Genomic DNA, 25,285 nt, shown 5'->3' with positions numbered 1-25,285 from the left:
TTGAGTGGTTATACCAGAACAATGCCTGCAGGTTTAGGTATCATTCTTTTCAGCCAGCGGTCGGCTTTCATATAAAAGCAATCCTTGCGGCTAATTAGCCTCTAGACTGCCTTTATAAGCAGTGAGAGGGAACGCGCCCCCCCCCCCCCCCCGACCAGAACGGCTCCAATCATCTCTATGGCCTAAGAAACCGGAAGCTACGAGCATTTCATGATTTAGGTTTCGCCGGATATAAAAAGCGCCATTGGGAAATTGGCAAAGCATTTTATCACACCGATCTTGGTGTGGTCAGATGCTTTGAGGGCAGAGGAGAGAGCTAGGGTCTAATAGACTCCAATTTTTTCAAAAAAAGAGTACCTGTCACTACCTATTGCTATCATAGTGGATATTTACATTCCCTGCGATAACAATAAAAATGATTAAAAAAAAAAAAAAAATGAAAGGAACAGTTTAAAAATATAATAAAAAAGCAAAACAAATAATAATGCTCATGCGCAAAGGCGAATGCAATCGTCGGTCTGGTGTCAGATGTAAACAGCAATTGCACCATGCATGTGAGGTATCACCGCGAAGGTCAGAGCGAGGGCAGTAATTTTAGCAGTAGAGCACCTTTGAAGATCTAAAATGGTAACCTGTAAAGGTAGTTTGTTGCCGCTGCACGTTTGTGCACAATTTTAAAGCATGTCGTGTTTGGTATCCATTTACTCGGCATAAGATCATCTTTTTTATTCCATCAAACATTTGGGCAATATAGTGTGTTTTAGTGCATTAAAATGAAAAAAAAAGTGTGTTTTTTCCAAAAAAATTGCATTTGAAAAATCGCTGCGCAAATACTATGGGAAAAAAAAATTGCAACACCCACCATTTTAATCTGTAGAGCCTTTGCTTTAAAAAAAAAAAAAAAATTTATATATATATATATATTTATATATATATATATATATATATATATATATATATATAATGTTTGGGGGTTCAAAGTAATTTTCTTGCAAAAACAAAAATTTTGTTATGTAAACAAAAAGTGTCAGAAAGGGCTTTGTCTTCAAGTTGTTAGAAGAGTAGGTGATGTGTGACATAAGCTTCTCTATATGTTGTGCATAAAATGCCAGAACAGTTCAACCCCCCCCCCCCAAATGACCCCATTTTGGAAAGTAGACACCCCAAATGCATTCTGCTGCTTCTCCTGAGTACGGGGATACCTCATGCGTGAGACTTTTTGGGAGCCTAGCCGCGTACAGGACCCCAAAAACCAATCACCGCCTTTAGGATTTCGAAGAATGTGTACCTCCGAAACTGATCGGTAGTGAAGAAGTGAAATCACTATTTTACGCCCTTAGAAAGCCTGAAGGCGGTGATTGGTTTTCGGGGTCCTGTACACAGCTAGGTTTCCAAAAAGTCTCACACATGTGGTATCCCCGTACTGAGGAGAAGCAGCAGAAATGTATTTTGGGGTGTAATTTCACATATAACAATGCCATGTGTGAGCAATATATCATTTAATGACAACTTTGTGTAATTTTTTTTCGTCATTTTTCAATCACTTGTGACAAAAAATTAAAATATTCAATGGGCTCAACATGCCTCTCAGCAATTTCCTTGGGGTGTCTACTTTCCAAAATGGGGTCATTTGGGAGGGGGGTTTGTACTGCCCTGCCATTTTAGCACCTCAAGAAATGACATAGGCAGTCATAAACTAAAAGCTGCGTAAATTCCAGAAAATGTACCCTAGTTTGTAGACGCTATAACTTTTGCGCAAACCATTAAATATACGCTTATTGACATTTTTTTTACCAAAGACATGTGGCTGAATACATTTTGGCCTAAATGTATGACTAAAATTGAGTTTATTAAATTTTTTTTTTTTTAACAAAAAAGTAGAAAATATTTTTTTTTTTTTTTCCCAAAATTTTTCGGTCTTTTTCCATTTATATCGCAAAAAATAAAAATCGCAGAGGCAATCAAATACCATCAAAAGAAAGCTCTATTTGTGGGAAAAAAAAGGACGTTTGGGTACAACATTGCATGACCGCGCAATTACCAGTTAAAGCAGCGCAGTGCCAAATTGTAAAAAGTCCTCCGGTCATTGAGCTGCCAAATCCTCCAGGCTGAAGTGGTTAAAAGTAGAAGTCCACCCAAACACTAAAATCCCTGCATCTACAGACATCCATGATCTAACACTAACCTATCTGGCCCTGTAAAAAAGAAATACATACCTTTTTTTAAGCCGATCCGACCCGATCCCACGCTGAGCTGTCAGCCGCGGCTTTGTTGTGGAGGCGGGTGTAGGACACATCCGACAACAGAAGCCCCATAGTAAGTCTATGGGTGATGTCACTCTCCATTCAGTTCACAGGCGTTGTTGGCTGTGTCCTCTGCAAAGCTTCCGCCGCTGGAGATCAGGTCGGATTGGCTTCAAAAAAGGCATGTATACTAATTTCTTCTTTATGGGGCTAGATAGGTTAGTGTTAGATTGTGGATGACTGTAGATGCAGGGATTTAAGTTTTAAGGTTGACTTCCACTTTAAATTTCTTTTGTACCTGGGTATCCACTGGGGGGACGTCCACCTTATCCTCTTGTCCTAGTAATAGCTGCCTCTGTGGCAGCAAGTTAAAAAGAGGGAGTCCCGCGAAAAAAAAAAAAAAAAAAATGTAAAAGTTAGCAGCTACAAATACTGCAGCTGCTGACTTTTAAAATAAGGACACTCACCTGTCCCAGGGTCTAGCGATGTCGGCACCCGAGACCGAATCGTCCCTCGCTCCTCGGGTGCTGCCGCCGCCATTCTCTGTAAGGGAATCAGGAAGTGAAGCGATGCGGCTTCACTTCCTGGTTCCCTACTGCACATGCGCGAGTCACGCTGCGCTTCCTAACTGGTCCCCGCTGTCTCTGGGACCCGTGTGTGTCCCAGCAGACAGCGCGGTGGGGATGGGAAGAGGCATAGACTCCCGTGGGAGTCTATGCCGGAAGTGGGTGCAAATACCTGTCTTAGACAGGTATCTGCACCCCCCTCCCACTGAAAGGTGCCAAATGTGACACCGGAGGGGGGGAGGGTTCCGAAAAGCGGAGGTTCAATTTTTGTGTGAACCTCCGCTTTAAGGAAGACCTTTCTCACTCTATTCAAAACAAAAAAGATTTGGCCGGAGTTTTACTTTAATACCGTAGGGATACAAAAAGCAAAAAGGTGCCTAATGGACATCCAGATAGTGAACGTCTATGACTCCCAGGTTGTTAGCAAGGCTTATTGTTCTTTTTAGGAGGTTGCATCGGTTGGTGAGCAAGATGTACATTACTGAGCAATTCTCTATTAAAAGAACCTAGCAATTTTACTATTAAATTAGTTTGTACGTAATGAATTCAAACACATGGAAACATGACTCAGAAGCTAAATGACACAGAAAAGAGATCAAGGACATTTATGTAGAATCTTAGAGTGCATAAACCAAACTGTCAATTTGGCAGTGAGACAGGCTGGCCATAGACAGTTCAAATCTCAGCCGGTTCCTGTTGAACTGGCCGAGATTCAGTCTATGGCTAGCCAAAGACCCCATACACACTATCAGATTTTCTGAAGATTTTTGTCTTCAGATTTACCAAAACCATGTAGTGCAAGGGCCTGCCTGATTGCATACAAATTGAAACTCTTCAGATTTACCAAAACCATAGAATTTGAGGTCAAACCTTAAGAGTTTCAATTTGTATGCAATCAGGCAGGCCCTTTCACTACATGGTTTTGGTAAATCTGAAGACAAAAATCTTCAGAAAATCTAATAGTGTGTATGGGGCTTAAGTCTCACTGTCAGATTGATAGTTTGATTTGATCCGAACCATTAATTGGGCAGGCTGAATGTACCAAGCTGATCAATCAAGCAACTTGGGTACAATCAGCCCGCCGGATAATCGCAAGCAGCTGTTATAGCCGCTAGTGATAATCACCGTCTTCACTGTCTCCCTCCGGATGAAGACAATTGCTCCGCAGGTGGGATTCCCCTGTCAACACACTATGTTGATGGGCGAAACGTGCAAATTTCATTCCTGCAACCTGTGGTTGCAGGAAAGAAATTTGCACCGTCTATGCCCTGCCTTGGACTAAAAAAGAATATTTATGAAATCTAGAGAGCGTTGATTCCTATTACATTTAATACGATTCCAGTAAATAAGGCAAAATGTTTTGCCTGCTGTAGGTAGGGGTTCTACTTTTGCTGTAATCATTTGTCTGCTGTTTCTGAAAACTGTTATGAGAAGCATCAGGTAAATAAATGCGCTTTTGGTTGACGAACATGGGAAATTGTGGCTAGCATATGCAAGATCACAAGACAGAAAAAAATAACTGACAGAAACCACAAGGAGACCTACAGATAACAGTGGGAGGAATAACACCGCAGACATAGGCGTCATATAGGTCAAATAAGGGTAAAAGCGGAACTTGATGCAAAAAATAAAAACCTACAAACAGGCAGGTTCTTTATCACTGAAGAGGCATGCACTATCTCCTCTGCAATCACATAAACTTACTTGCAATAAAATAAATTGCCCGTTTGCAATCCTCTGCATGTACAGCGCAGTTTACATTTCTGCAACAGTGCTAGTGTGCCAGGATGAATGACTTCCATGCATCTGCGGAATCATCCTGCACAACCCAATCAAAATGGCAAAACCAGAACCCAGAAGTCAGGGAGAAGATGCCAGCACAGGACCTTGTGAGTGTCAGACTGTTGGAGCATAGGTAAGTATTCTTTGCCTTTAGTTCCACTTTAGGTTTGCCTGTTGTGATAAAATCTGAGTGCTGCCGATGCTAACCTCCTTTTATGAACACTACTTGACTGGCAGCATTTTTGAATCAAACACCCAAAGAAACGTACAGCATATGAAAGTCAAAAGGAAAAGTGAAATTTCTCATCTTTTTACTTATTCAGGGTCAGTGATTCAAAGTATGGAAGACAAAGTACGAGGAGTCATGTTATTGGAATTTCCAGAAGAAAAGGTCTGCAACAGCAACCCACATGATTCTCCTTGCTCCTTTCACCAAAACGGCATAGACATTAAAATAAACCCAAGACCCTCTTAAGCCTAGTACACATAATGAGAAAAATCGGACAAATAATCATGTTTTTTTTTTTTTTTCTTTGCATGCTAGTCTCTATATCAAAAATGAAGAGGTTCCTCAACTTATGTAAATTCTTGTACAACAGAATACAACTTCAGAAGTGATGTAATGTGTTGTATTTGTATTTTCGAATGAAAACTGTACTGATTAAAAAACGAAAATCGTAGGATCTGGTATCATATGAGATATTTTTTGGGTTTGCCCTTCAGATAATTTCAAAATGAACTGTTGTGACCGGCCCTCAAAAGCTGTGTACTAAATCAGATTATCGTACGATCACTCCGAAAGCGGTATTTTTCCTAAGATTTTATGATCGTGTGTACTAGGCTTTATGTGGAACCAGTCAGTTATCTGGTGAATGTTCAGGATCACACAATTCAATTCATCAGTATTTAGCTTTCTCTACAAAGAGAAGAGAACAGCCCCAACAGTAGTGCACCATTGTCCCCAGACCTCCCCACTTGTTTATTCGTAACGTTGGGCTAACAAAATGCGTTTTGGTACGGTATGCTCCCCCGATGGAGAATTTCTACATCACTTCCTGTCACAAAAGAAAGTTTGGCAAAATCTCCCCAAATGGGACACAGCAGTAAAACAGGTTAGAACTGCTATCATGTTGATATTAAATGTCTGACTGCCTGTCCTCAGTGAATCTTGGACAGAAAGTGAAGTTGAATTTTGCCAATAGGGAAGCACATTGCCAATAAAAATCCAACAGAGGTTATATTATCAATTGCAAATTCTAGCCAAACAAACAAAAAAAATAGTCACTTAAAGCGGAGTTCCACTCGAAAGTGGAACTTCCGCTTATCTGCCTCCCCCCTCTGGTGCCACATTTGGCGCCTTTATGACTTTGACAGGTACCGGTTCCCCACTTCTGGGAGATGGGTCCACAGCCAGTTCTCCCGGAAGTTCAGCCCCCTTATCCTCCTTCCGCCAGACCAAATTAGAAAGCACAGAGTGCTTCGCGCATGCGCAGTAGGGAACCAGTTGTGAAGCCGAAAGAGGGCTGGATCTCCTCTTGAGGACACTGTGGAGGGTTACAGCAGAAACCATTTGTTTTCAGGCCATCTCTCTCTAACTGAATCTTTATATGGTCATGTGAAAAAAGAGCAAGCAGGGGGGAGAAAGAAAGGTGGTGAACTTTTGGATAAGTTACTATTAAACCCTCAGAGTTTTATAGCTTAAAACATTGAGCATAAATAAATAAAAATGTAACTATTTGTTAAAGTGGTAGTAAACTATTTATTTTTACCTACAGGTAAGATTATAATAAAGCTTACCTGCAGGTTAGACAAATATCTCCTAAACAAGCACCGTTTAGGAAATATGCTAGCGAGTAGCACCCAGTGACGTCACCGGCGCATGTGCTCTGAAAGAACAGCATATTGGTGCCATTCCTTTAGTGCTTTTTGCTGCAGCTATGACATCACTGAGACTCAGCCATTCAAGCAGCCGCATCCCAGAAACCCAGAAGGAAGACCGGGTATAGATAGAAGCCTCTACAGAGCGTCGCTGGAGGGGTTTGTTTCAGGGCAAGTCCTTCATAATTTGCTAGTATGCAATGCATACTAGCACATCATGCAGAGAGTTTTTCTTTTTCCCCTCAACATTTTCTACCGCTATAAAATCCTCACCCCAGCACTTGCAGCTTACAAATTTCAGTGCCGCTGGTTTCTCTTAGTGCTGCTTCCAGTGTTCATAGAAAACAAAAAAAAAAAAGTTACCAGCAGACAGTGCAGTGTCCAGCCAGTCTGTTTACTCGGAGAAGGGAGAGAGGAGGAGCACGGTTGTGCCTTGCCCCCTTAGGCTACGGGGCTGTGTGTTTCTATTGAAGCACACATTGTAGAAAGACACATTAGTCCCTGCATGCAAGGGTGGCTCCATAAGACACTGCAAGAGGCAGGAGTTGCCCTAAAACAGGAAACCTGGAGGTAGTGGTCATGGCTTCAGCAGCCTAAACTGAAAGACAAGCAAGGATTATAAGAAAGAAAATTATATATACAGTAAGCGTCTAAAATCAGCTGCAGAAAGTGCGTAAAAACTGGATATTACCTCCTGACTGTGAATATAAAATATTTTATGTGCAATATTTTGGATTTACCTGGCTAAAAACAATTACAACTTTTTATTTTCAATCATGAATATAGTAAAAGATAAAAAATACATAGAAAATATACTTTACATTCCCTCTAAACCAGGTGCATTCCTGGAGATGCAGTTTCTCTGTACAGTACTGATCTACTTAAATATGCATTTGAATATGCAGCATAAAATATCTACATTGCACTTATTCATTACAGCAGCGAAGGCATAGGCTCAGCTCCCACCAAAAGTAAAGTATATGCAGATATTGCTCATTTACATAAACCCCGGGACATGATGTCTGGGATTTTCCCAGTGAGGAAACCACATTGCATTTCTGGTTTTTACTGCATGCTTCTCAAACAGTTTCCCGCATATCACTTAGTACAAGATAAAATCTGAAGCAGAATAAAAAAAGCATGGGTACATCTGTTACAGTGCAAAGACAAATGGCATGAAGGAATGCTTGTGAAATTTCTGAAAGCCCTAGAACACCATTTTAGAGCAGTAAATATATTTATTTTAGACACGCTTTGTCGGGTCACATGTTTAAATCAATATATTCCCATTTGACGTATGCCCAAACTTGGTTCTCCGTCATAATAAGCTGTCCAGGCTGGTCTCACCATTTGGCCTGTTGATGAAGGTTGATAACTGAGTGCTGTACACAGGAGGGGGAATAGAAGGGTGTGAGCAAATTAACTCACTAGAAGGGAATGTGGCCTGTAAATATGAGGAGGGGAATTTCATAATGCCAAGTATTCAGCTACAAAGCCTGTATTGAATGCAAATGCTCTTTGTGACTAAATTCTGGAACACCTAGGCTACAGGTATCCAGGCTTATCTAGTCAATTACGAGGGTTAAGGGGTGGGTCTGGCCAAAACTGAAATATCGGCTTTTCTGGATACAGGCAGGCTATCAAATATACAAGTTTGTTTTAATAAAAAGTCTAAATAAATTGAGACTCAAGCACAAAAAGTATACTCTATTGTAATGGCCATATCACAAGGACCACACTGGGAGCTTGTATGGGAAAATGTAGCTGATGGTGATTGAGTCCTGAAACTGGATCTAAAGCCAAAGCAGTTTTTTTGAGCTATCACTGGGTTAAACTTTTTTTTTTTTTTTTTTTTTGCTTTGTCCTTTGAGTTATTCCCTGTCATTTCTGTCTCAATACACAACATAAATGAGAGAAAAATAACTAACTTTTTAGAGCCTAGTCATTGGAACATGCAACCCCACTGGAAGAGGTCACCATTACTCCTCTTTTGGTTGGGATGATTTCCCAGCTTTGCATTTTTTTTATCCCAATGCGTTTTCTATTGAAATACTCATTGATGTGGACTGTGGAGCATTATGATGTGCTGAAGAGCTTCATGGCACGTGTTAGACATTTTAGTACATGCATATCCCTGTGGCAGTGGTCACAAAGACAAAGAGGGCGCATCTTTACACAGACAAAAACCTAAAAGGGCTTTTAAAACTCCAATGCTCTATCCAAAATGGAAAAAAATGTTGTGGCTTTAGATAGAGCTGCACGATTAATCGTAAAAAAAAAAAAAACTGATCTCGATTCAACCCCCGGCACGATCTTAACATGACATTTTCACCATTCTATGCAACAAGCGCAGAGTCGTTCTCTGCTCAGAGCTGTCAAACAAAAAAAAAAAAAGCTTGCGAAATGTTTATCAACATTGCTCAGCGCTGAGAAAACTTCTTTTAGATCAAAAGGGATGAACTTTGGTCTGCAAATGAGGTCAGTTTAACCACTTAAAGACTAAGCCTTCTTCTGACACTTGTTGCTTACAGGTTAAAATCAGTACTTTTTGCTGGAAAATTACTTTTTTTTTTATGGTTGAACTGGATGGACTTGTGTCTTTTTTCAACCTGACTAACTATGATAGATAGAGATATATCTCTCTCTCACACTATATATATATATATATATATATATATATATATATTATATATATATATATATATATATATATAATTTTTATTTTTTTTTAGTAGAAACCCTAGAGAATTGCGTTGTTGCAATATTTTATTTTATGTCAAACTGTGTTTGCGCGGCGGTCTTTCAAATGCAATTTTTTGGGAACAAAATACAATTGAATAATGGATTTAAAAAAAAAAAAACAAAAGAACGAAACAGTAAAGTTAGCCTTTTTTTGTATAATGTGAAAGATATTATGCCACAAGAATCGTGATCTTAATTCTAAGCAAAAAAAAATTGTGATTCTCATTTTTGCCAGAATCGTGCAGCTCTAGCTTTAGATAAACTTCAATATGTACTGGGAGGGTTGTTAAAATGCTGCCATCTAAAACTGAAACATACATTACATTGGACTGAGCGTTTAACATTTAAATAATAAAATCTAACTTTTTTTTTACCTTTTTGACTTAAAATAGCTCATGGTACAAGTCCTGACAAAGCACAGGGAGGAGAAAAAAAAAAAAAAAAAAAAGAAAGAAAGCCCTCAGATACAGGCAGAAAAATATGTCTGAAATCTCCAGTTGAGTGGTGTAATGCCATTTTTTTTTTTTTTTTGCTGTAAGAATCCTCATTAAAAACCACATGAATGAAAACTAACAGACACTTGGCCATCCCTCCTTAATCAATGAAGGCCTACAAGCAATCCTGACAACAGGATCCTTTCAGCCAATGAGTATGACTGGTAATGTCCGCTCTATAACTGGAAGAGCTACCTTGTATACTTTGCAATTACATTGCCAATATTTAAACAGGAATTAAGAAGCAATAATGCCCACAATGGGAATGTTTGCAACCACAGATGGCAACAAAGACAAAACAAAGACGACTGTGTATTGCTAAACGCAGGGAGTTCTAAAGGTGGTCATGTCAAGTCATGAGAAAGTGACTACAGCTGAACACAAAGCATATATTTATGAAAGTGGTCCATTAACATCAAAATCTAATGAGTGCCAATGTGGAACGATGGAGATCACCATGTAAAAAAAAACAAATGAAAACACCCATATAACTGCTGGTCTTTGGCATTTCTGAACTGGTAATTTTTAGCATGCAGAAATGGTCATATTTAGTTCACATTTGTCACTCTACTCAAAAGGGAATTCTACTTCTATTTACCCAAGTTTTGTATCGAACAACCACCAGCCTCAATGCATGAAAATTAGAGGTGCACCGAATGAAAATTTTGGTGCAGAAACTGAAAATGCAGGATGCACGTAGCCGAAAATGACAGTTAAAAAAAAAAAATGTAAAAAAAATTATATTTTTATATAATTGTATTATATTCAATTTTTTAATTAATATCATCAATTTAAATTGTTATGAATTTATTGTTGGCCATTATTGGCACCTTTAGTGCAAGAAAAGCTCAAGAAAAATGCAGTCTGCAGTCTCTAACCATCCCTGGTATCATGTCTGCAATCTCCAACGTAAACTTAAACAAACTGCTAATAGTATTAGCAAAATTTCCATTCGGTGCGCCTCTAACAGACATGATACAGGAAATGGTCAGAAACTGCAGACACACTACAGGAAATGGTCAGAGACTGCAGACATGATACAACAGATCAATGCAGCCTCATCAGTGCCCATTAGATACAGCCTCCCCAGTGCCCATCAGATGCAGCCTCCCCAGTGCCCGGTACTGTGATCTCAGGCTGTCACAGAGCTGGATTTGAATCGCCGGGTAGCTGCTGTAACAATGTCCCGCCTCCTAGACCTTTTCCTATGACACACGGCACAATGATTCAATTTCCCGGCATTGGATCAGTGTGCCGTCTATCACAAGAACTGGTCTAGGAGGCGGGACATTGTTACAGCAACTGCCTGGCAATTTAAATCCAGCTCTGTTACACAGAACAAGATTGCCGCTCTACATGACAATTACAAGGAGAGGAGGAGGGAGGGGAGGATTTCAACTGGGGCGCTCCAGGATGACACGTGTGCCACCCGGGACGGACCGCACCCTTTTTGGTTCCATTAATATATATATATATATATATATATATATATATATATATATATATATATATATATATATATATATATATATATATAGATAGATAGATAGATAGATAGATATAGATATAGAGAGAGAGAGAGAGAGAGAGAGAGAGAGCGAGCCTAGAGAATAAAATGGTGGTTGTTGCAATATTTTATGTCACACTGTATTTGCGCAACGGTCTTTCAAATGCAATTTTTTAGGAAAAAATTATTTTAATGAATTAAAAAAAAAAAAAAAAAAAAACACACCAATAAAGTTAGCCCATTTTTTTTGTATAATGAACGATTTTACGCTGCGAGAATCGTGATCTTTTTATTCTAAGCAAAAAAAATTGTGATTCTCATTTTGCCCAGAATCGTGCAGCTCTACTATCCATGGAGACCAGGTTCTAACTGTCCTTGAATAAAGCCAAGACCTTGTTGACTGTCATGTGCCTTTTCCCTTCCACTGTGGCCCACTATGACTTCAGGGAAGGCTGGAAGAAATACATACAGTACAAATCCAGTGAAGCCTCAACCACCAGCAAGAGATCATCTGTCCATGCGATGGCTGACATGAGGCCGGGAATAATTCTATCTTGTACAAAAGAAGTAAAAATGCTACTAGCTGGCTCATGGCTTTCACTCTCAATTAACTCTCAGAAACCCCATCTCTGCGGGTATTGAAATGCTAATTAAATTCTGTCCCGATCCCAAACACAGAAGCTGCCTGTGTCCTCTGTAGACAGATGGCTGGGTCACTGCAATGCCTCAGGGTCACCCTAAGCATCAATCAGACCTTCCTATTGAAGCAGCAGAGACCAGCCTGTGGCCTTTGTGTATAATATACAGACAACAGTGCAGCGACTCAAATTTGAGAGGTCCCTCTACAGAAAAATGGTTAGACATCATAAATGCGTTCTCTGTCTGGAGAGTCACTCGAAGGAAATGACCACATTGTCATCACCCTACACCAGTGATCAGACGAAGATAAACTCATTCCTCAGTCAGTTGTTCGATTTATTAAAACTGAAATGGTCAGCCTAACAAAAATCCCAAGCAGCATTCATACTGCCATTTTTTATTTTTGGAAGAATGTACTCTTATAATTCAGCTCAAACACAAAATATACTCAATTATGGTGTTCAACAGACCATTCCAGCAAACTCTGTCAGGTCAGCATATCTCAATAGTGTAATGATGACGATAAGTGTTATCAAACTCAGAGGAAAATTACAAGCTCACATGCACATTTATATTGCGTCCAATTTTTCAACCCATGTTGCTTCAACTCATGGTTGCAAATGACAGGACCAGCTGCTTTCTACCTTGACTTCTATTCTTGCAATGTTCTCTCTCCCAAGCGGTGTCTGTGTAGAAACCACAGCATGCGCATTCTCAAACAGGGAATTGTAACTCTACATCTTCCCGCTCTGGGCGGTAGTCTGTGCACTAAAAGCACAGCATGTATGTGCAGTTGGAAAACAAAATTAGGCTGCACAGATACCAGTTGTTTTATAAAACCGCTTACCGGTACTTTTTCTGAAGTACTTGCCGATACCAATTACCGACACTTATTTTTAGTGTCACGTGACAGGGCTTGTTCACAGCATACATACATGAAAACTGATGGGAGAACTACACAGATTTCCCCTCCAGAGACATCAATTTCACATCAGTTTTCATGTGTGTTTCAGTGAGTTTTTACAGCTTGGTCGCAGTGTGATTTCAGTCCGGTTCAGGTGCTACACTACAATTCACATTGGAATCGCGCTTGTACCTAAACAAAATCACTCCAGGCTTTGAAATTGCGCTAAAAAAAAAAAAAGAAAAAAAAAAAAAAAAATGGGCCACAAGCACTCGTGCAAATGTTTAGTGTTGGCACCAGTATCGGTGCAATGCTAAAAAAAAATTGAAAAAAAAAAAAATGAATGTGCTCATGGGAAATGCAGTCCCGCCGCAAGCAGGGAGTTGCTGTATGCAGATTGTAAAGAAGGAAGCCGGTGTAAGTATCAAAGTATTACTAATATATAGACGTGCTTTAGACAAAAACAAATAGCATTTTGCTAGCAAAGTAAACATTATGTACACATAGACCATTTATAAAACAATGGTTTAACCATTTGAGCGCCAGAAGATTTTACCCCCTTCATAACGAGGCCATTTTTTGCTATTTAGCACTGCGCTACTTTAACTGGTAATTTTGCGGTCATGCAACACTGTACCCAAACAAAATTTATACTTTTTTTTTTTTTTTTTACACAAAGAGCTTTCTTTTGGTGGCATTTGATCACCATTGAGTTTTTTTATTTTTTGGTGATCTAAATAAAAAAAAAAGAAAGTTAATTTTGAAAAAAATGTTTTTTTTTACTTTCTGCTACAGAACAATTAAATAAATAAATAAATAAATCAATCGCATTTTGGCCAAAATATATTTTGCTACATGTCTTTGGTGTGCGCGAGAGTTATAGCACCTACAAACTATGGGATATATATTGGAATTATTTATTTATTGTTTATACTACTAATGGTGGTGATCAGCACCTCATAATGGGGCTGCAATAGTGTGGCGGGCAATCTAAAACTGACACGGGGGGGGGGACTAACTGCCATTGACATCACCAGTGACACCAATACAGTGATCAGTGCTAATATTATACTCTGTCACCGTACTAATGACACTGGCTGAGAAGGGCGATTAAGGGGTTAAATGTGTGCCTAAATGTGTAACGTGTGCTGCTTTTTACTAAAGATCTCTGTTTCTTATCCCTTTGCAGGGATAAGAAACAGAGATCATTCCCTCTGTACAGAGCCCTGTGTTGATTGTCAACACAGGGCTCTGGGCTGTGTTTGCACACAGCCGATCAGCAGGTCCTGGCCATGAATCATTGGGTGGAATCTGCTGACAAGACTCCCGCTGTGCACAATCCAATCTAAACCTAGAAGCAGGCACCGATGTATGGGTACGCTGCTTTGCCTGTGAGGGCTGCCCGTCTACAAGTGGTTAATTTTCATCTTTGAGGGCCCATTCATACCTGAATGCGATGTGGGGAACCCATGTTCTGTGCATATTTCCGCTCAAAACGCGCTGAAGTGGGTGTCAATACTGAGTTAACATCACCCCAAAACACAGGTTGCAAAAGCAGTGCGTTTGCCTCCACCGGATCGCATGGTACAGAAGTACAATGAATGGGCTGAAATTGCACCGCACAGAACTGCATGGGAATCGCACAGAAATGCACAGTGCATTCCTATGGGATTCCAGGGTGCACCAGCCCTAAAAAAAAAATTAAAAAAAATAAATGCATATATTATTGCAGGAATAATGTGTATTTATTTATTTTTCACAAGAGCCTACAAAGCATTTTTCACCCACAGTTAGTGGATAATGGGTGCAATGTCGGGTTCCTGCAGACTTTTCCCTTCAGTTCTCTGCCCAAACCTCTGTACAGGCTTTCAGTTGGAGAGCAAAAAAAAAAAAAAAGTGTTGACTATAAGTGCACTGATTAAAGCACTGGTGTACCATTGAGAACAAGTCTCCCTGCTGTGTTGGCAGATGGACTTGTAGTTTATTCACAGATCTCTGTGAATGAATGACATGACTGTGTAGTTAGAACGCCGCACAGCCACATAGAATTTAAAAGTAACAGCGAGAAACCCCCAAACACTTTATAGGGGGGCATAGCAACATGTTACATTCTAAATAGGGGTGTAACATGTTGCTAAAGGTAATGCATGCCTTTACTACTACTTTTCACAACAGGCAAGTGTGAATCCAATGACACTGACACTGACACTCACCAGAGTCAACAGTTCAACAGCCAGAATTAATCAGAATCTAAAGATATTGCTACTGCCAAGGTGGATGACCAGAGAAACTGTGAGGAGCCAACAATCACCAATGTATTTCAAGGGTCAGGCAAGTGACTGTATTTATTGCTGCTGTATAACAGAGTATTATTACTTTTTAGACTTTGAACATTCCACATTAAGCAAAACAAAAGCCGACATTTAATGCTTTTCTGGCTTTAGAAGAAGAACCCTTGTTATGTCTAAATAAAATAAGCCTTAAAACATACCTTATAAGAAATAGAAGTGTAACTGGTTTAACCTGTCAGAGGTATTATATGACACACCTTGCAAGAATCTAACCTCAGGGATTTCTTTGCATAATTCAACCTGGACAAACGTTTATGTCTTTATACTGATGACCTTTGAAGCAGCCGCTTTGGATGTTGTTTGTTCTTTAACATCTTCTAGTTCTAGAATTTTTCTAGCCCTGATAATAAAACTCATGACACACTTCTCTAAAAGGTCAAATCATTTCACACTACGCCACATAATCTCCAAATTGTTTAATTCATCACTGCAGAGTTTTAGCAGCTCATGAAATAAGAGCGTCAGCTGACAGCATTATGATGAAATACTGGGTGACAATAGTACCTCGGATTGCTATACCTTGTATTGCCAAGTTCACAAAACACCTTGGAAAAAATATGGTATTGATATTATGGACATATTTAGGCACCGATTACCTGCATTTGATGTGCGTCTGAAATGCACAAATACAAATCATTATAAAGATGAAGGTGGATGAAAGTTTTCAGACTAGGTTTGAATTACTTTGCGTTTGATTTCTCTGAACTCTGTCCTAATGGAGATGTGTTTGCGATACAGGAAAACAGGGCAAATGCAGACTTTTCCATTCAAACTAATGCTCCAGGGGGAAATCAATAAAGCAGTTACAAATATCTTCAGGTAGTAGTTTCCATCAAGCAAGCATTCAGACGAGGATTTGTACCAGTTTTGGTAAAATTACCGACATGTGCACCAAATTCAAGTAGTGCCAACTACTCCCACATTAACGGCCTGTCTCTACGGCAGTAATAGAGACTTAAAGTGGTTGTAAACCCTCTGGGACCACTTTTACCTACAGGCAAGCCTAGATTAAGGCAAACCTGTAGGTGCAACAAATATCCCCTAAACCTACACGGTTTAGGAGATATTTGGAAAAGACTGGCACCGATGTCTACAGCGAATGCGCCAAAGACAGCGGCGCGCAGGCGAACTGAGCATGCGGCTGCTAACTTTTTAAACTGCCTTTACTCCCTCTTTACAGAATTACAGCCAGTTTACAGATCAGGAAACTACCTGTAATGAAGACCAGCTCTGAGCTTGCATATGGAAATACCCTGGGTCATATGTGTGCTGGGAAGTTAACAACAATGTGATAGATTTCTGTACAGATCAATGTATATATTTGCTAGCATACCATAAATCTTCAAATAGCATGCAGAGCTTTTATTCAGAAATCACATCACAGCAGGAAAGTACAACGTTTCAGGACCATGCAGGACCCCTTCATCAGGCCTAAAGAAGGAGTCCTGTGTGGCCCCAAAATGTTGCACTTTTCCGTGGTGATGTGATCTCTGAATAAAAGCTTCTGAATGTTACCTGAAGATCCATGGTGTGCTGGTACATATGTACGTTATTCTGTGATGTTCCCAGTTCCCAGCTGATCATTGCTGCAGCATCCGTTTAGTTCTCAGCCTATTCCAGAAATGTGTGTGATGGGAATATCAGTAGTAAATTTCAAAACAGGGCTCTATCCCCGACCCCATTCAGCTGTCAGCCGGGGGATTCCCCAGACCAAAAGCAAAAATATACACAAAAGGGCTGGAGATTACTGGTGATACCTGATGGGTCAGATGGAAGGCAAACCTGATGGGGAACCACGGTTGTAGCACCTATTGCGTGGGCAGAACCTGATAGGGAACTTAGAAAGTTCTCCATCGGGTCTGCCTTACTTTTCACTGACAGCAGATGGCAGTGGGTGTAATCAAAGCTTCTATTGGACTGAATAGTGGCTATGGATCCACCCACTGTTGTGCACTGTCAATCAACAGCAAGGTGTGCCTGATGGGGAACTAGTCCCTAAAGCAGGCCATACACTGTGAAAATTAATTCCTGCAACCACGGGACTCAGGAAAGAAACTCGCTCAATTCCACCATCTACACAGACAGTGTTGACAGGGAATGCCTCCTGCCGAGTCATTATATTCTCCTAAGGGGGGTTGGGGGAAGCTGTCCTCGCCGGGAGAAGACAGTCATTATTGCTAGCTGGTATACCAGCCGCTATCGATAATCGCATGTAAGATCTGGCAGGCTGGCTATAACCAAGTTGACAAAATGATCAGCTTGGTACATTTAGCCTGCCCATACATGGTTCAAATCTCAGCCGGTTCCAGACCATCTTCTTATTAGGTCTTTGATCAGCTTTTGTCAAAAACTGTCCTTTGTCTTCTTCAAAGACACAGAATTTATACAACAAAAGACAACTTCCGCCCTGGTTGACAATGATGTAATTTGGCATGCGATTTGACATATCAAACCGCATGCCAAATCAGGGGCAATTGCACCGTCCAAAAGTGTGCGGCATCACACCGATTCCCAAAAGTATTTTCTGTACTACTACTGGCAATTTCGGGGTGCAATTTCCATTGACATCTGTGCAGAAACCCGCACAGATGTCTCTGAAATCGCCCCCAAAGTCGGGACTGACATGCAGGAATGAAATCGTGAGAGTTCAGCTGAACTCGCACAATTTTATTCCCGCTTTCAGTGTGAACTTGGGCTCAATGCTATGCTGAACCCTTGATAGCGCCAATGCATTGTTATTTGCAGCGTTTTTCCAACTCTTTTCTATATAAAAAGGACCCCTCCCCCATCTCATGCAATGTGATGTAATGTGATTCTAGGTTGATCCTGTGCAGATATGAGTAGTTGTAACTTGTCAAGTACAAGATTGCACTTACCTGAGCTGAAACTATAAGGTAGATAGGAAAGTAGTAACACTAATACTCCACTCCTTCCTGAGGACCAGACTTTATGCCACAGACTTTTCCCTGCAGATACTTGCTGGCACATCTTCCTGGTTGAAGGTAAGCCAAGGGGCAGATATGACAACCAGCACCTAGTCATGAGAAAAGAATCCACTGGTCAGGATGCAGAATAAGAAGAGGTTCAACACATTTTATTTAAAGAGATCATATCATAGGAAAAATGCTGAGGTTTCTAGACAGCCACAAATAAAAAAAAAAAAAAACACAGGCCGGTAAAGTCTGCTAGGAACTGTAGTCCAACAGCTGTAACGGAATGCATTTGATTGTCTTAGCAATATATACCTGTGTTCTATGACTGTGCTACATACAGTTACAATGTAACATTCTCACTAGCAGGACAATCCTGATAATCAAGAAACACATGTTACTGCTTTCATACCATTATGTTATTGCTCACTGTCGTCATGCATTTTAAAATTAGAAAAAAATGACTAACGTTCCATAAAAAGGTAAACAGGAGGGACTGTTCTCACCTTAGTGCATGCAATAGTTCATTTTTATGACACTTGTATCTTGACATGGGTTCACGTTTAAAGGGTTTGACATTTTAAAATATATATAGTGTAATTTTGGAGGGGGAGGCTATAAAGGACTTTAATGGTACCGTATACCAACTGACAATAGACAATCGTGAATAAAATATTGAAAAAAAGTTTATTTACAAAAATATACATAACAGTCGGCCTTTACATATTAAAACCAACAGTGATCATCAAGCAAATGTTGGTTTCACTTCTACAGTTGCACTACAATGTGACAACTATAACATGGATACCATCTGTATACTGGTTGCTCTATATGTTTTGCGGATCACAACAGCTTCTTCAAGAGCTTTATTTATACAGTTAGCCTCCACACCAGTTCACACCAGAGGCGGCACGACAAGCAGGTCGCCTCACATAGGCGACCTGCACACGACTGCCCGGGCGATTTGCAAAACGACTTCTGTATAGAAGTCTATGCAAGTCGCCCCAAGTCGTCCCCAAAGTCGTACAGGAACCTTTTTCTAAGTCGGAGCGACTTGCGTCGCTCCAATTAGAACGGTTCCATTGTACTGAACGGGACGCTACTTGTCAGGCGACCTAGGTCGCCTGACAAGTCGTCCTAGTGTGAACCGAGCCTTAGGTGATGATTAAAAGCTGATTATCACATAACTATGAGATAAAGAGAATACATATTAGTCACAATACAAAAGAGCATACATTTTTTACCATACTGGCATATTATACTAGTGTAAATAAAACGTCTGCTGTGAGTACCCCCCATGATTCACTGTCTTATCAATGTATGTTTTCTTTAAGTATATCTTATGGACAAATTCATGCCTAGTGCACACAGATGTTTACATGCTTAAAATCCCTGGCGCTTTGCTGTGCCCAAAGAGCCGCTGGTGCTGTGTACAAGTGAATGACAGCACATGGCGGCACTTGTGTAAGCACCAGTTATTGCTTCTGTATCAGCGCTTACCCCTTCATGTGTGCAAGCATATTTCCCCAAATGCTAAAGTGGTGCGCTTGGGGAAATACATTGTATGCACATGCACAAGTAAATTCCAATGCGGAATCAGCCAGCATTTACATGAGTACGGCCACTTACATCCATTAACTTGTACTGGTGGCTGTATGTGGCACCTGCAGCTCCCTGAGCCAGGACAGCACCACTGAAAACAATGTGATTGCCATGGTCATGCAATTCTTTACGACTGAAATCGCATCTGAAATTGCACTAGTGTGAAGCAGACCTTCTAGGCAACAGAAAAAGCTCATAACTCACAGTCTTTGCTGTTATGGGGCCTAAGGATGTTACCAGCTCAGATTCCACAATGTAATGCAAATGTTCAAGGCTTTAATTAATTATGTGTAAGCTTTGCTGTCAATCCCCACAATATACTGGAGGAAATACAATTTTAAATAAAAAGGTCCTTGTTTTAAAAAAGATATAATGCTTTTTACCAAGAGCAGTTTTTAAAATGTCGACCTTAGACAAAGTCTTGACGGGCTCCTTTCATAGGACTGTTTATTTGTAGTGTGTTAATATCTATACAGCCCTATGGAGAGAAAACTGAAATCAATGCACAACAACCACAACCTCACTTGAGCTTGCAATCCAATTTCCTGGCCATTCATTTTTAATTGAACGGAGATGGTTTAGAACCGCTTATGTTTTTATTGCTATTAGCAGGGAAATATCACCTCACTTCCGGTCAGAACAGGAAGTAATGGCAAAGCTCTCCAACAGACAACGACAACATTGTGTTTTTAAGTAGGGGAGGGAGAAGTCTTTGTAATTTCTGACAATGATTTAATTCCAGTCCTAGTGACAACTGTTCCCCATAAACAGGACTTGTGAGAAAATCTTTCCAAAGGGGGTCACAGAGAGGCAAAAACTTTACAATTATTTCCCCGCTCCATCCAACACAAAATTCTGGCTGGATCTGGGCTTTAAATACAACAGTTCATAAATGTACCACTTATTGGACAAGCTGGATTGGGCTTTAAAGTGATTAAAAAAAAATGAAGCTTTACAAACATGTTATACTTACCTCCTCTGTGCAAGGGTTTTGCACAGAGTGCCCCATATTCTCTTTTTCTGGGGTCACCTGGCGGCGCTCCTGGCTCTTCCTCTTCTCGAGTGCCCCCATGGAGTGCCGGTTCCCATTGGGGGCACCTGTGCGGGCGCCCTGCCAAATCCTGCTACTGCGTCCATTGACACAGACAGCAGGACTCGGCCCCTCTGCCTCCGTGTCACTGGATTTGACTGATAGCATCGGGAGCCATTGGCTATCAATCTATCCAATGAGGACCCGAGACAGTGGCTGGGGCTGCTGTGCTCGCCCTCGACTCTGGAACGATCGGGCTCAGGTAAGAAAAAGGGGGGTTTAGGGGGCAGCTGCAGCACAAAAGGTTTTTCACCTTAATGCATAGAATGCATTAAGGTGAAAAACCGTGAGGGTTTACAACCCCTTTAAATACAACAGCTCATATATGCATACCCCCCATTGGACACACTGAAGTTGGGCTTCAAATACGACAGTTCGTACGTGTACCTCCTATTGGACAAGCCAGAGTTGGGCTTTAAATACAACTGTTCATACATGTATGTCCTATTGGGACACGCTGGAGTTGGGCTTTAAACACAAATTTGAATGCACACTAGGAGTGCTGAAATGAATCGCAGCATCGATGCATCGCGATTCGGGGGTCCCTGATGAGGCATCGATGCATGCGAGTGGGAAAATCAATTGCCCCGCCCTTCCCGGGAGAACGCTCCGTGCGTTACCTCATTTCTCAGTTTGTGTATATGCAAACACGTCGCGTCACCTCCCACCGCTGTTGTGACACCAGTAGGACGGGCTGTCTGTGAGCTTCCGGCCGGCGCTCCAGACTTCTTTTCTAGGCTGACCATCTCCTGCAGTAGGTCTGCAGTCTCTGACCATCTCCTGCAGTAGGTCTGCAGTCTCTGACCATCTCCTTTAGTATTTTGGGAGAGAGCCTGGAACTCCTATAAGCTGTTGTCTGCTGTGTTTAGACTTTGCTACATGCAGGAAGTGTTTTTTTTTTTTTTTTTTTAAGAACAGATAGAATTAAAAAAAAAAAAAAAAAAAAAAAAAAAAAAAAATGGAGTTCTCCTGACTACATGAATTTTTTTTTATGAAAACCATGCGCACTTGCGCTGTAATCGTGATGTATCGCGGAATCAAATCGTTGACATGATAATCGTAATCGAATTGCGAGGCCAGTGAAGATGCGCACCTCTAATGCACACCCACCTTTGGATTCTAGAAAGATACTACACAGTAAGCCAACACAAAACAATGAACACATTTCAATTACAGCACTTTAAATCCAGCAGGGTTGTTAACACATTTGCATTGCAGTAACGTACCTCATACATGCACTGTAGCACATCGTTCACACATTTCAGTGTCATTCATTTTGTATGGTATGGCAATATATGTTCAGAATGAACATGCAGCGCAACGTATTTCTTCGAGCCCCCAGGTGCGTTGCAGTCCCTTTATTTCAATGGGACTGCCTAACACTACACACCACAACCTACAAAAATGTGTGTAGCAGTGAAGTTAGGTGTAGTGTGAACGAGCCCTTAAATACACTTTTGCTACTACAGGAAGGCATACAATCTCTATGCAAACAGAACCCTGAAGCAGAATGCCTTTCTTTTTTTTAATAAATGTACATGGGTTTCTGCCAAACAACTGGAATTACTTAAAAAGAAAACACAGAATGAAGTGCTATTAAAATTTTCGGTAGGGATCAAACCTCAGTAATATGGCCTAATGAAGACTGTTCATATGTCTTCTTATGAAATATGAGAGTTCTTGCTTCAAGGAAATCTGTGCAGGGCTGAATAGGGAGCAGACACCTAATACGCCTTTCTGGTGACAGAAGCACAATCATCAGCGGTGAACATGATCTTCCTGTGAACATGAAACCATTTATGTAAGACGACAGAGTTACTGTTCTGCTGAAAAGGTAAAGAAAAACTACACAAGAAATTGCTCCAAACTATTTAGCCTACTTTCACTTACTAACATCCACTAATCTCTGCTCTGTCATCATATCGGAGCTGCATACCCATTCACGTCGGCTCACGGATAGACTTGAACTTGGATTTACAGTAAAACTCAATGCTTTTTAACCATTGTCCTTTTAAGGAATTGGGCGTCCATAAAAATAGTACAGGAAGGGGAAAAAAAAAAAAAAAAAAAAAAACACGAAATATTGGCTGAAATATGTAAGGAGGATATCCAGACGGAACAACATGCTGTTTCTCAAGAAGGGGGAATGAGTCACTGTGAGAAGTAGCGATTAGCTGATCAAACTGTCTAAAAGCAATGATTTGAGTCCATATGACGCAGCATTGGTATGTCAATGTGTGTCTTTATTTCCATACTAGAAGAAACTGGCTGAGCAGAACTGGGATGTGTGCAGACCTGAAAATCCTGACCTCACCTCTCCTCCCCTAATGTGCCAAGTTTGCCTGGTCCTTCAACCTTTGAGAAATCTAGGCTGGGGTATCTGCTTCGAAGCTTGAAGCCCCATGGCCCCTGTGAGAAGTATTTGTGTTAAAACAATGATTTTAACCAGTAGTGAAAGCAGTTGTTACCAAGATCTGTATGGTGTGGTAAGGTACACAATTTTGCCAGTGCTGGAAGATTTAGGATGTCAGCTCTTTCCATGTGCTACTGGGGTATGTAGGTTAGTAACCTAAGGTAAAGTTGAGCTCCAGGCAGATATGTGTTTCCACACACAATGGGCTTTACCAGGCATTTTCTATGCTTTGTGCAATACTTCATCTGCACCCAGGGAGCTGCACGAACTGTGTAAGGCCTGCCATACAGGTGAGTGGCTGTACGTGACCATGCTTTTGTAAACGTCAATGCTTCCTAGCTTCGGCATTTACCCCTGTATTTTCCAAACACAAAAGTAAATGCCCCCCAGTTAAAGTGATTGTAAAGTTTACATTTTTTTTTTTTTTTTTTCTTTAGAACAAAAAAAACTAACACATACGTGTTATACTTATCTGCTCTGTGCAATGGTTTTGAGCGGTCACAATGCTTCCCTTTTCTCTTGAGGTCCCCCGACGGCACTTTAGGCTCTACATTGTCTTGGTGTGCCAGCATAGAAAGCCGCTTCCTATGGGGCACACCTGCGGGCTTGCTCACAAGCTGGGCTGTGTCCGTCTATAGACACACACAACGCAGCTCAGCCCCACCCCCTGCTCCCTCCTCACAGTAATGGATTGACAACAGCCAGAGCCAATGGTTTTCACTGCTCCCACTCAGGCCTGTGAGAAGATGAGTTGCTGCACTCAGGCACAATGCTGGATCCAAACAGGACTCCGGTAAGTATTCAGGGGGATGAGGGAGCGATACAACCAAAGGAACTTTTTTTTTTTAACATAACGCAGGAAATGCAATAAGGTGAAAATATGTCCTGACTTTAGAACTACTTTAAGTCAGCCCAATACAGCAGACTGATTACAGCCAAGCTATAATAAGTTCTTCTCAATATAAACCATTTAATTTCAACCCATATCTCAAGAGACAAGTACAATGATTGAACATATTGGCATGATTAAAGTACTGAAGATCTCATAAATAAGCAGCTGATCTCTATCAGCATAGAGAGCATTACATTCAGTACAGTAATAAGCAAATAGACAACAGAACAGTAGTGAAGAGTGCCAAAGAAGGCAAATATGGGCTCCATGGTGCAAGAGGACAGAAGCTGCTGTTGCTAACCAAAACATAATATTATTGCTTTCTTTAGTTCCTTCAAGAAGCATCCGTATGATTTTGAAGTGTTTTGGGGAATGTTCGATAAACAAATTGGATAAAATGGACCCTTTTGGAAGGCATATCCTACTAAAGTATTTCCGGCCAAAACTTTTTCCCAGCTCTGAATAGAGGCAGGACGGGTAACTGTTCCATGTGGCCCTATTGGAAAAATTGTCCTTTACTTCCTGGCCCACTCACATCTTACCAAGACAGGTAGTGAAATCTTCAATATTAAAAAGTGTAGCTATATCCCAAACTCCATTACAGAGATTTCTCCTTACTCACCATACCAGGGACAAGACGTGAAGGAAATTCTCCGACAGCAACATAGACAGGCGTCTTAATTTGAAGAACGCTAGGACCTATGACAATGACCTATGGCTCTAGAGACACTTTAACTTCTAACATTGAAATTCATCTTGGAACTATGGTAAACGTTGACCAAAGGATGATCTGAAGGTGCATGGCAATGTTGGAACCGGCCAAGAGAAAAATGTAGTTCTACCATTCCTTTCAATGTTTAAATGGTAAGGAACAAAAGTTAATTGCATACATTTACAGCCTATAAGGTAAAAGAATAGTTCTGTGTTGTTTTTTCCCTTGGTTGAAAGTACTGTTATTCTTTAAAGTGGAACTTCAGCTAAACGTGATAGACCTGCTCATAGTCTTACTACAACCCGCCCCCCTCCAGATGGTGGTGCCAGGGACCAAAAAACTATTTGTAGCTGCCAACGTTCATCTTTTTTTTTTATAAGATTACCAAAGTTAGGGATCAGGAAGTATTCATTGCCAGTCATTTGCAATTGTAGAAGAGAAGAAGTTTTTCAAAGGCACTTTAGGTATGTAGTTAAAGTGGAACCCAACGTCTAAAGTACCTCTCTTATGCCTCATCCCTGTCCCCCCTTTCAATTTTTT

The 25,285-nt window shown here is 40.7% G+C and overlaps 1 protein-coding gene across 4 annotated transcripts in view; it reads right to left on the bottom strand.

Moving 5' to 3' along the window:
• Positions 1-25,285, bottom strand: part of SUSD6 (sushi domain containing 6) — a 73,027-nt gene that overhangs the window by 33,691 nt on the left and 14,051 nt on the right. For 3 of the 4 annotated variants that reach the window (XM_073608923.1, XM_073608921.1, XM_073608922.1), the window contains exon 2: positions 17,983-18,140. In XM_073608923.1, the coding sequence (XP_073465024.1) occupies positions 17,983-18,094 (112 nt within the window). In that variant the 5' untranslated portion in view covers positions 18,095-18,140. Of the gene's footprint in view, positions 1-17,982; positions 18,141-22,618; positions 22,644-25,285 lie in introns of those variants that run through there. The other variant, XM_073608924.1, reaches the window with a different exon arrangement.

Source organism: Aquarana catesbeiana, linkage group LG13 (assembly GCF_042186555.1).
Source record: "Aquarana catesbeiana isolate 2022-GZ linkage group LG13, ASM4218655v1, whole genome shotgun sequence".
Classification (NCBI taxonomy): Eukaryota; Metazoa; Chordata; class Amphibia; order Anura; family Ranidae; genus Aquarana; species Aquarana catesbeiana.
The sequence above is the reverse complement of the archived record's forward strand: the minus strand, read 5'-3'. Positions and strand labels throughout refer to the sequence as shown.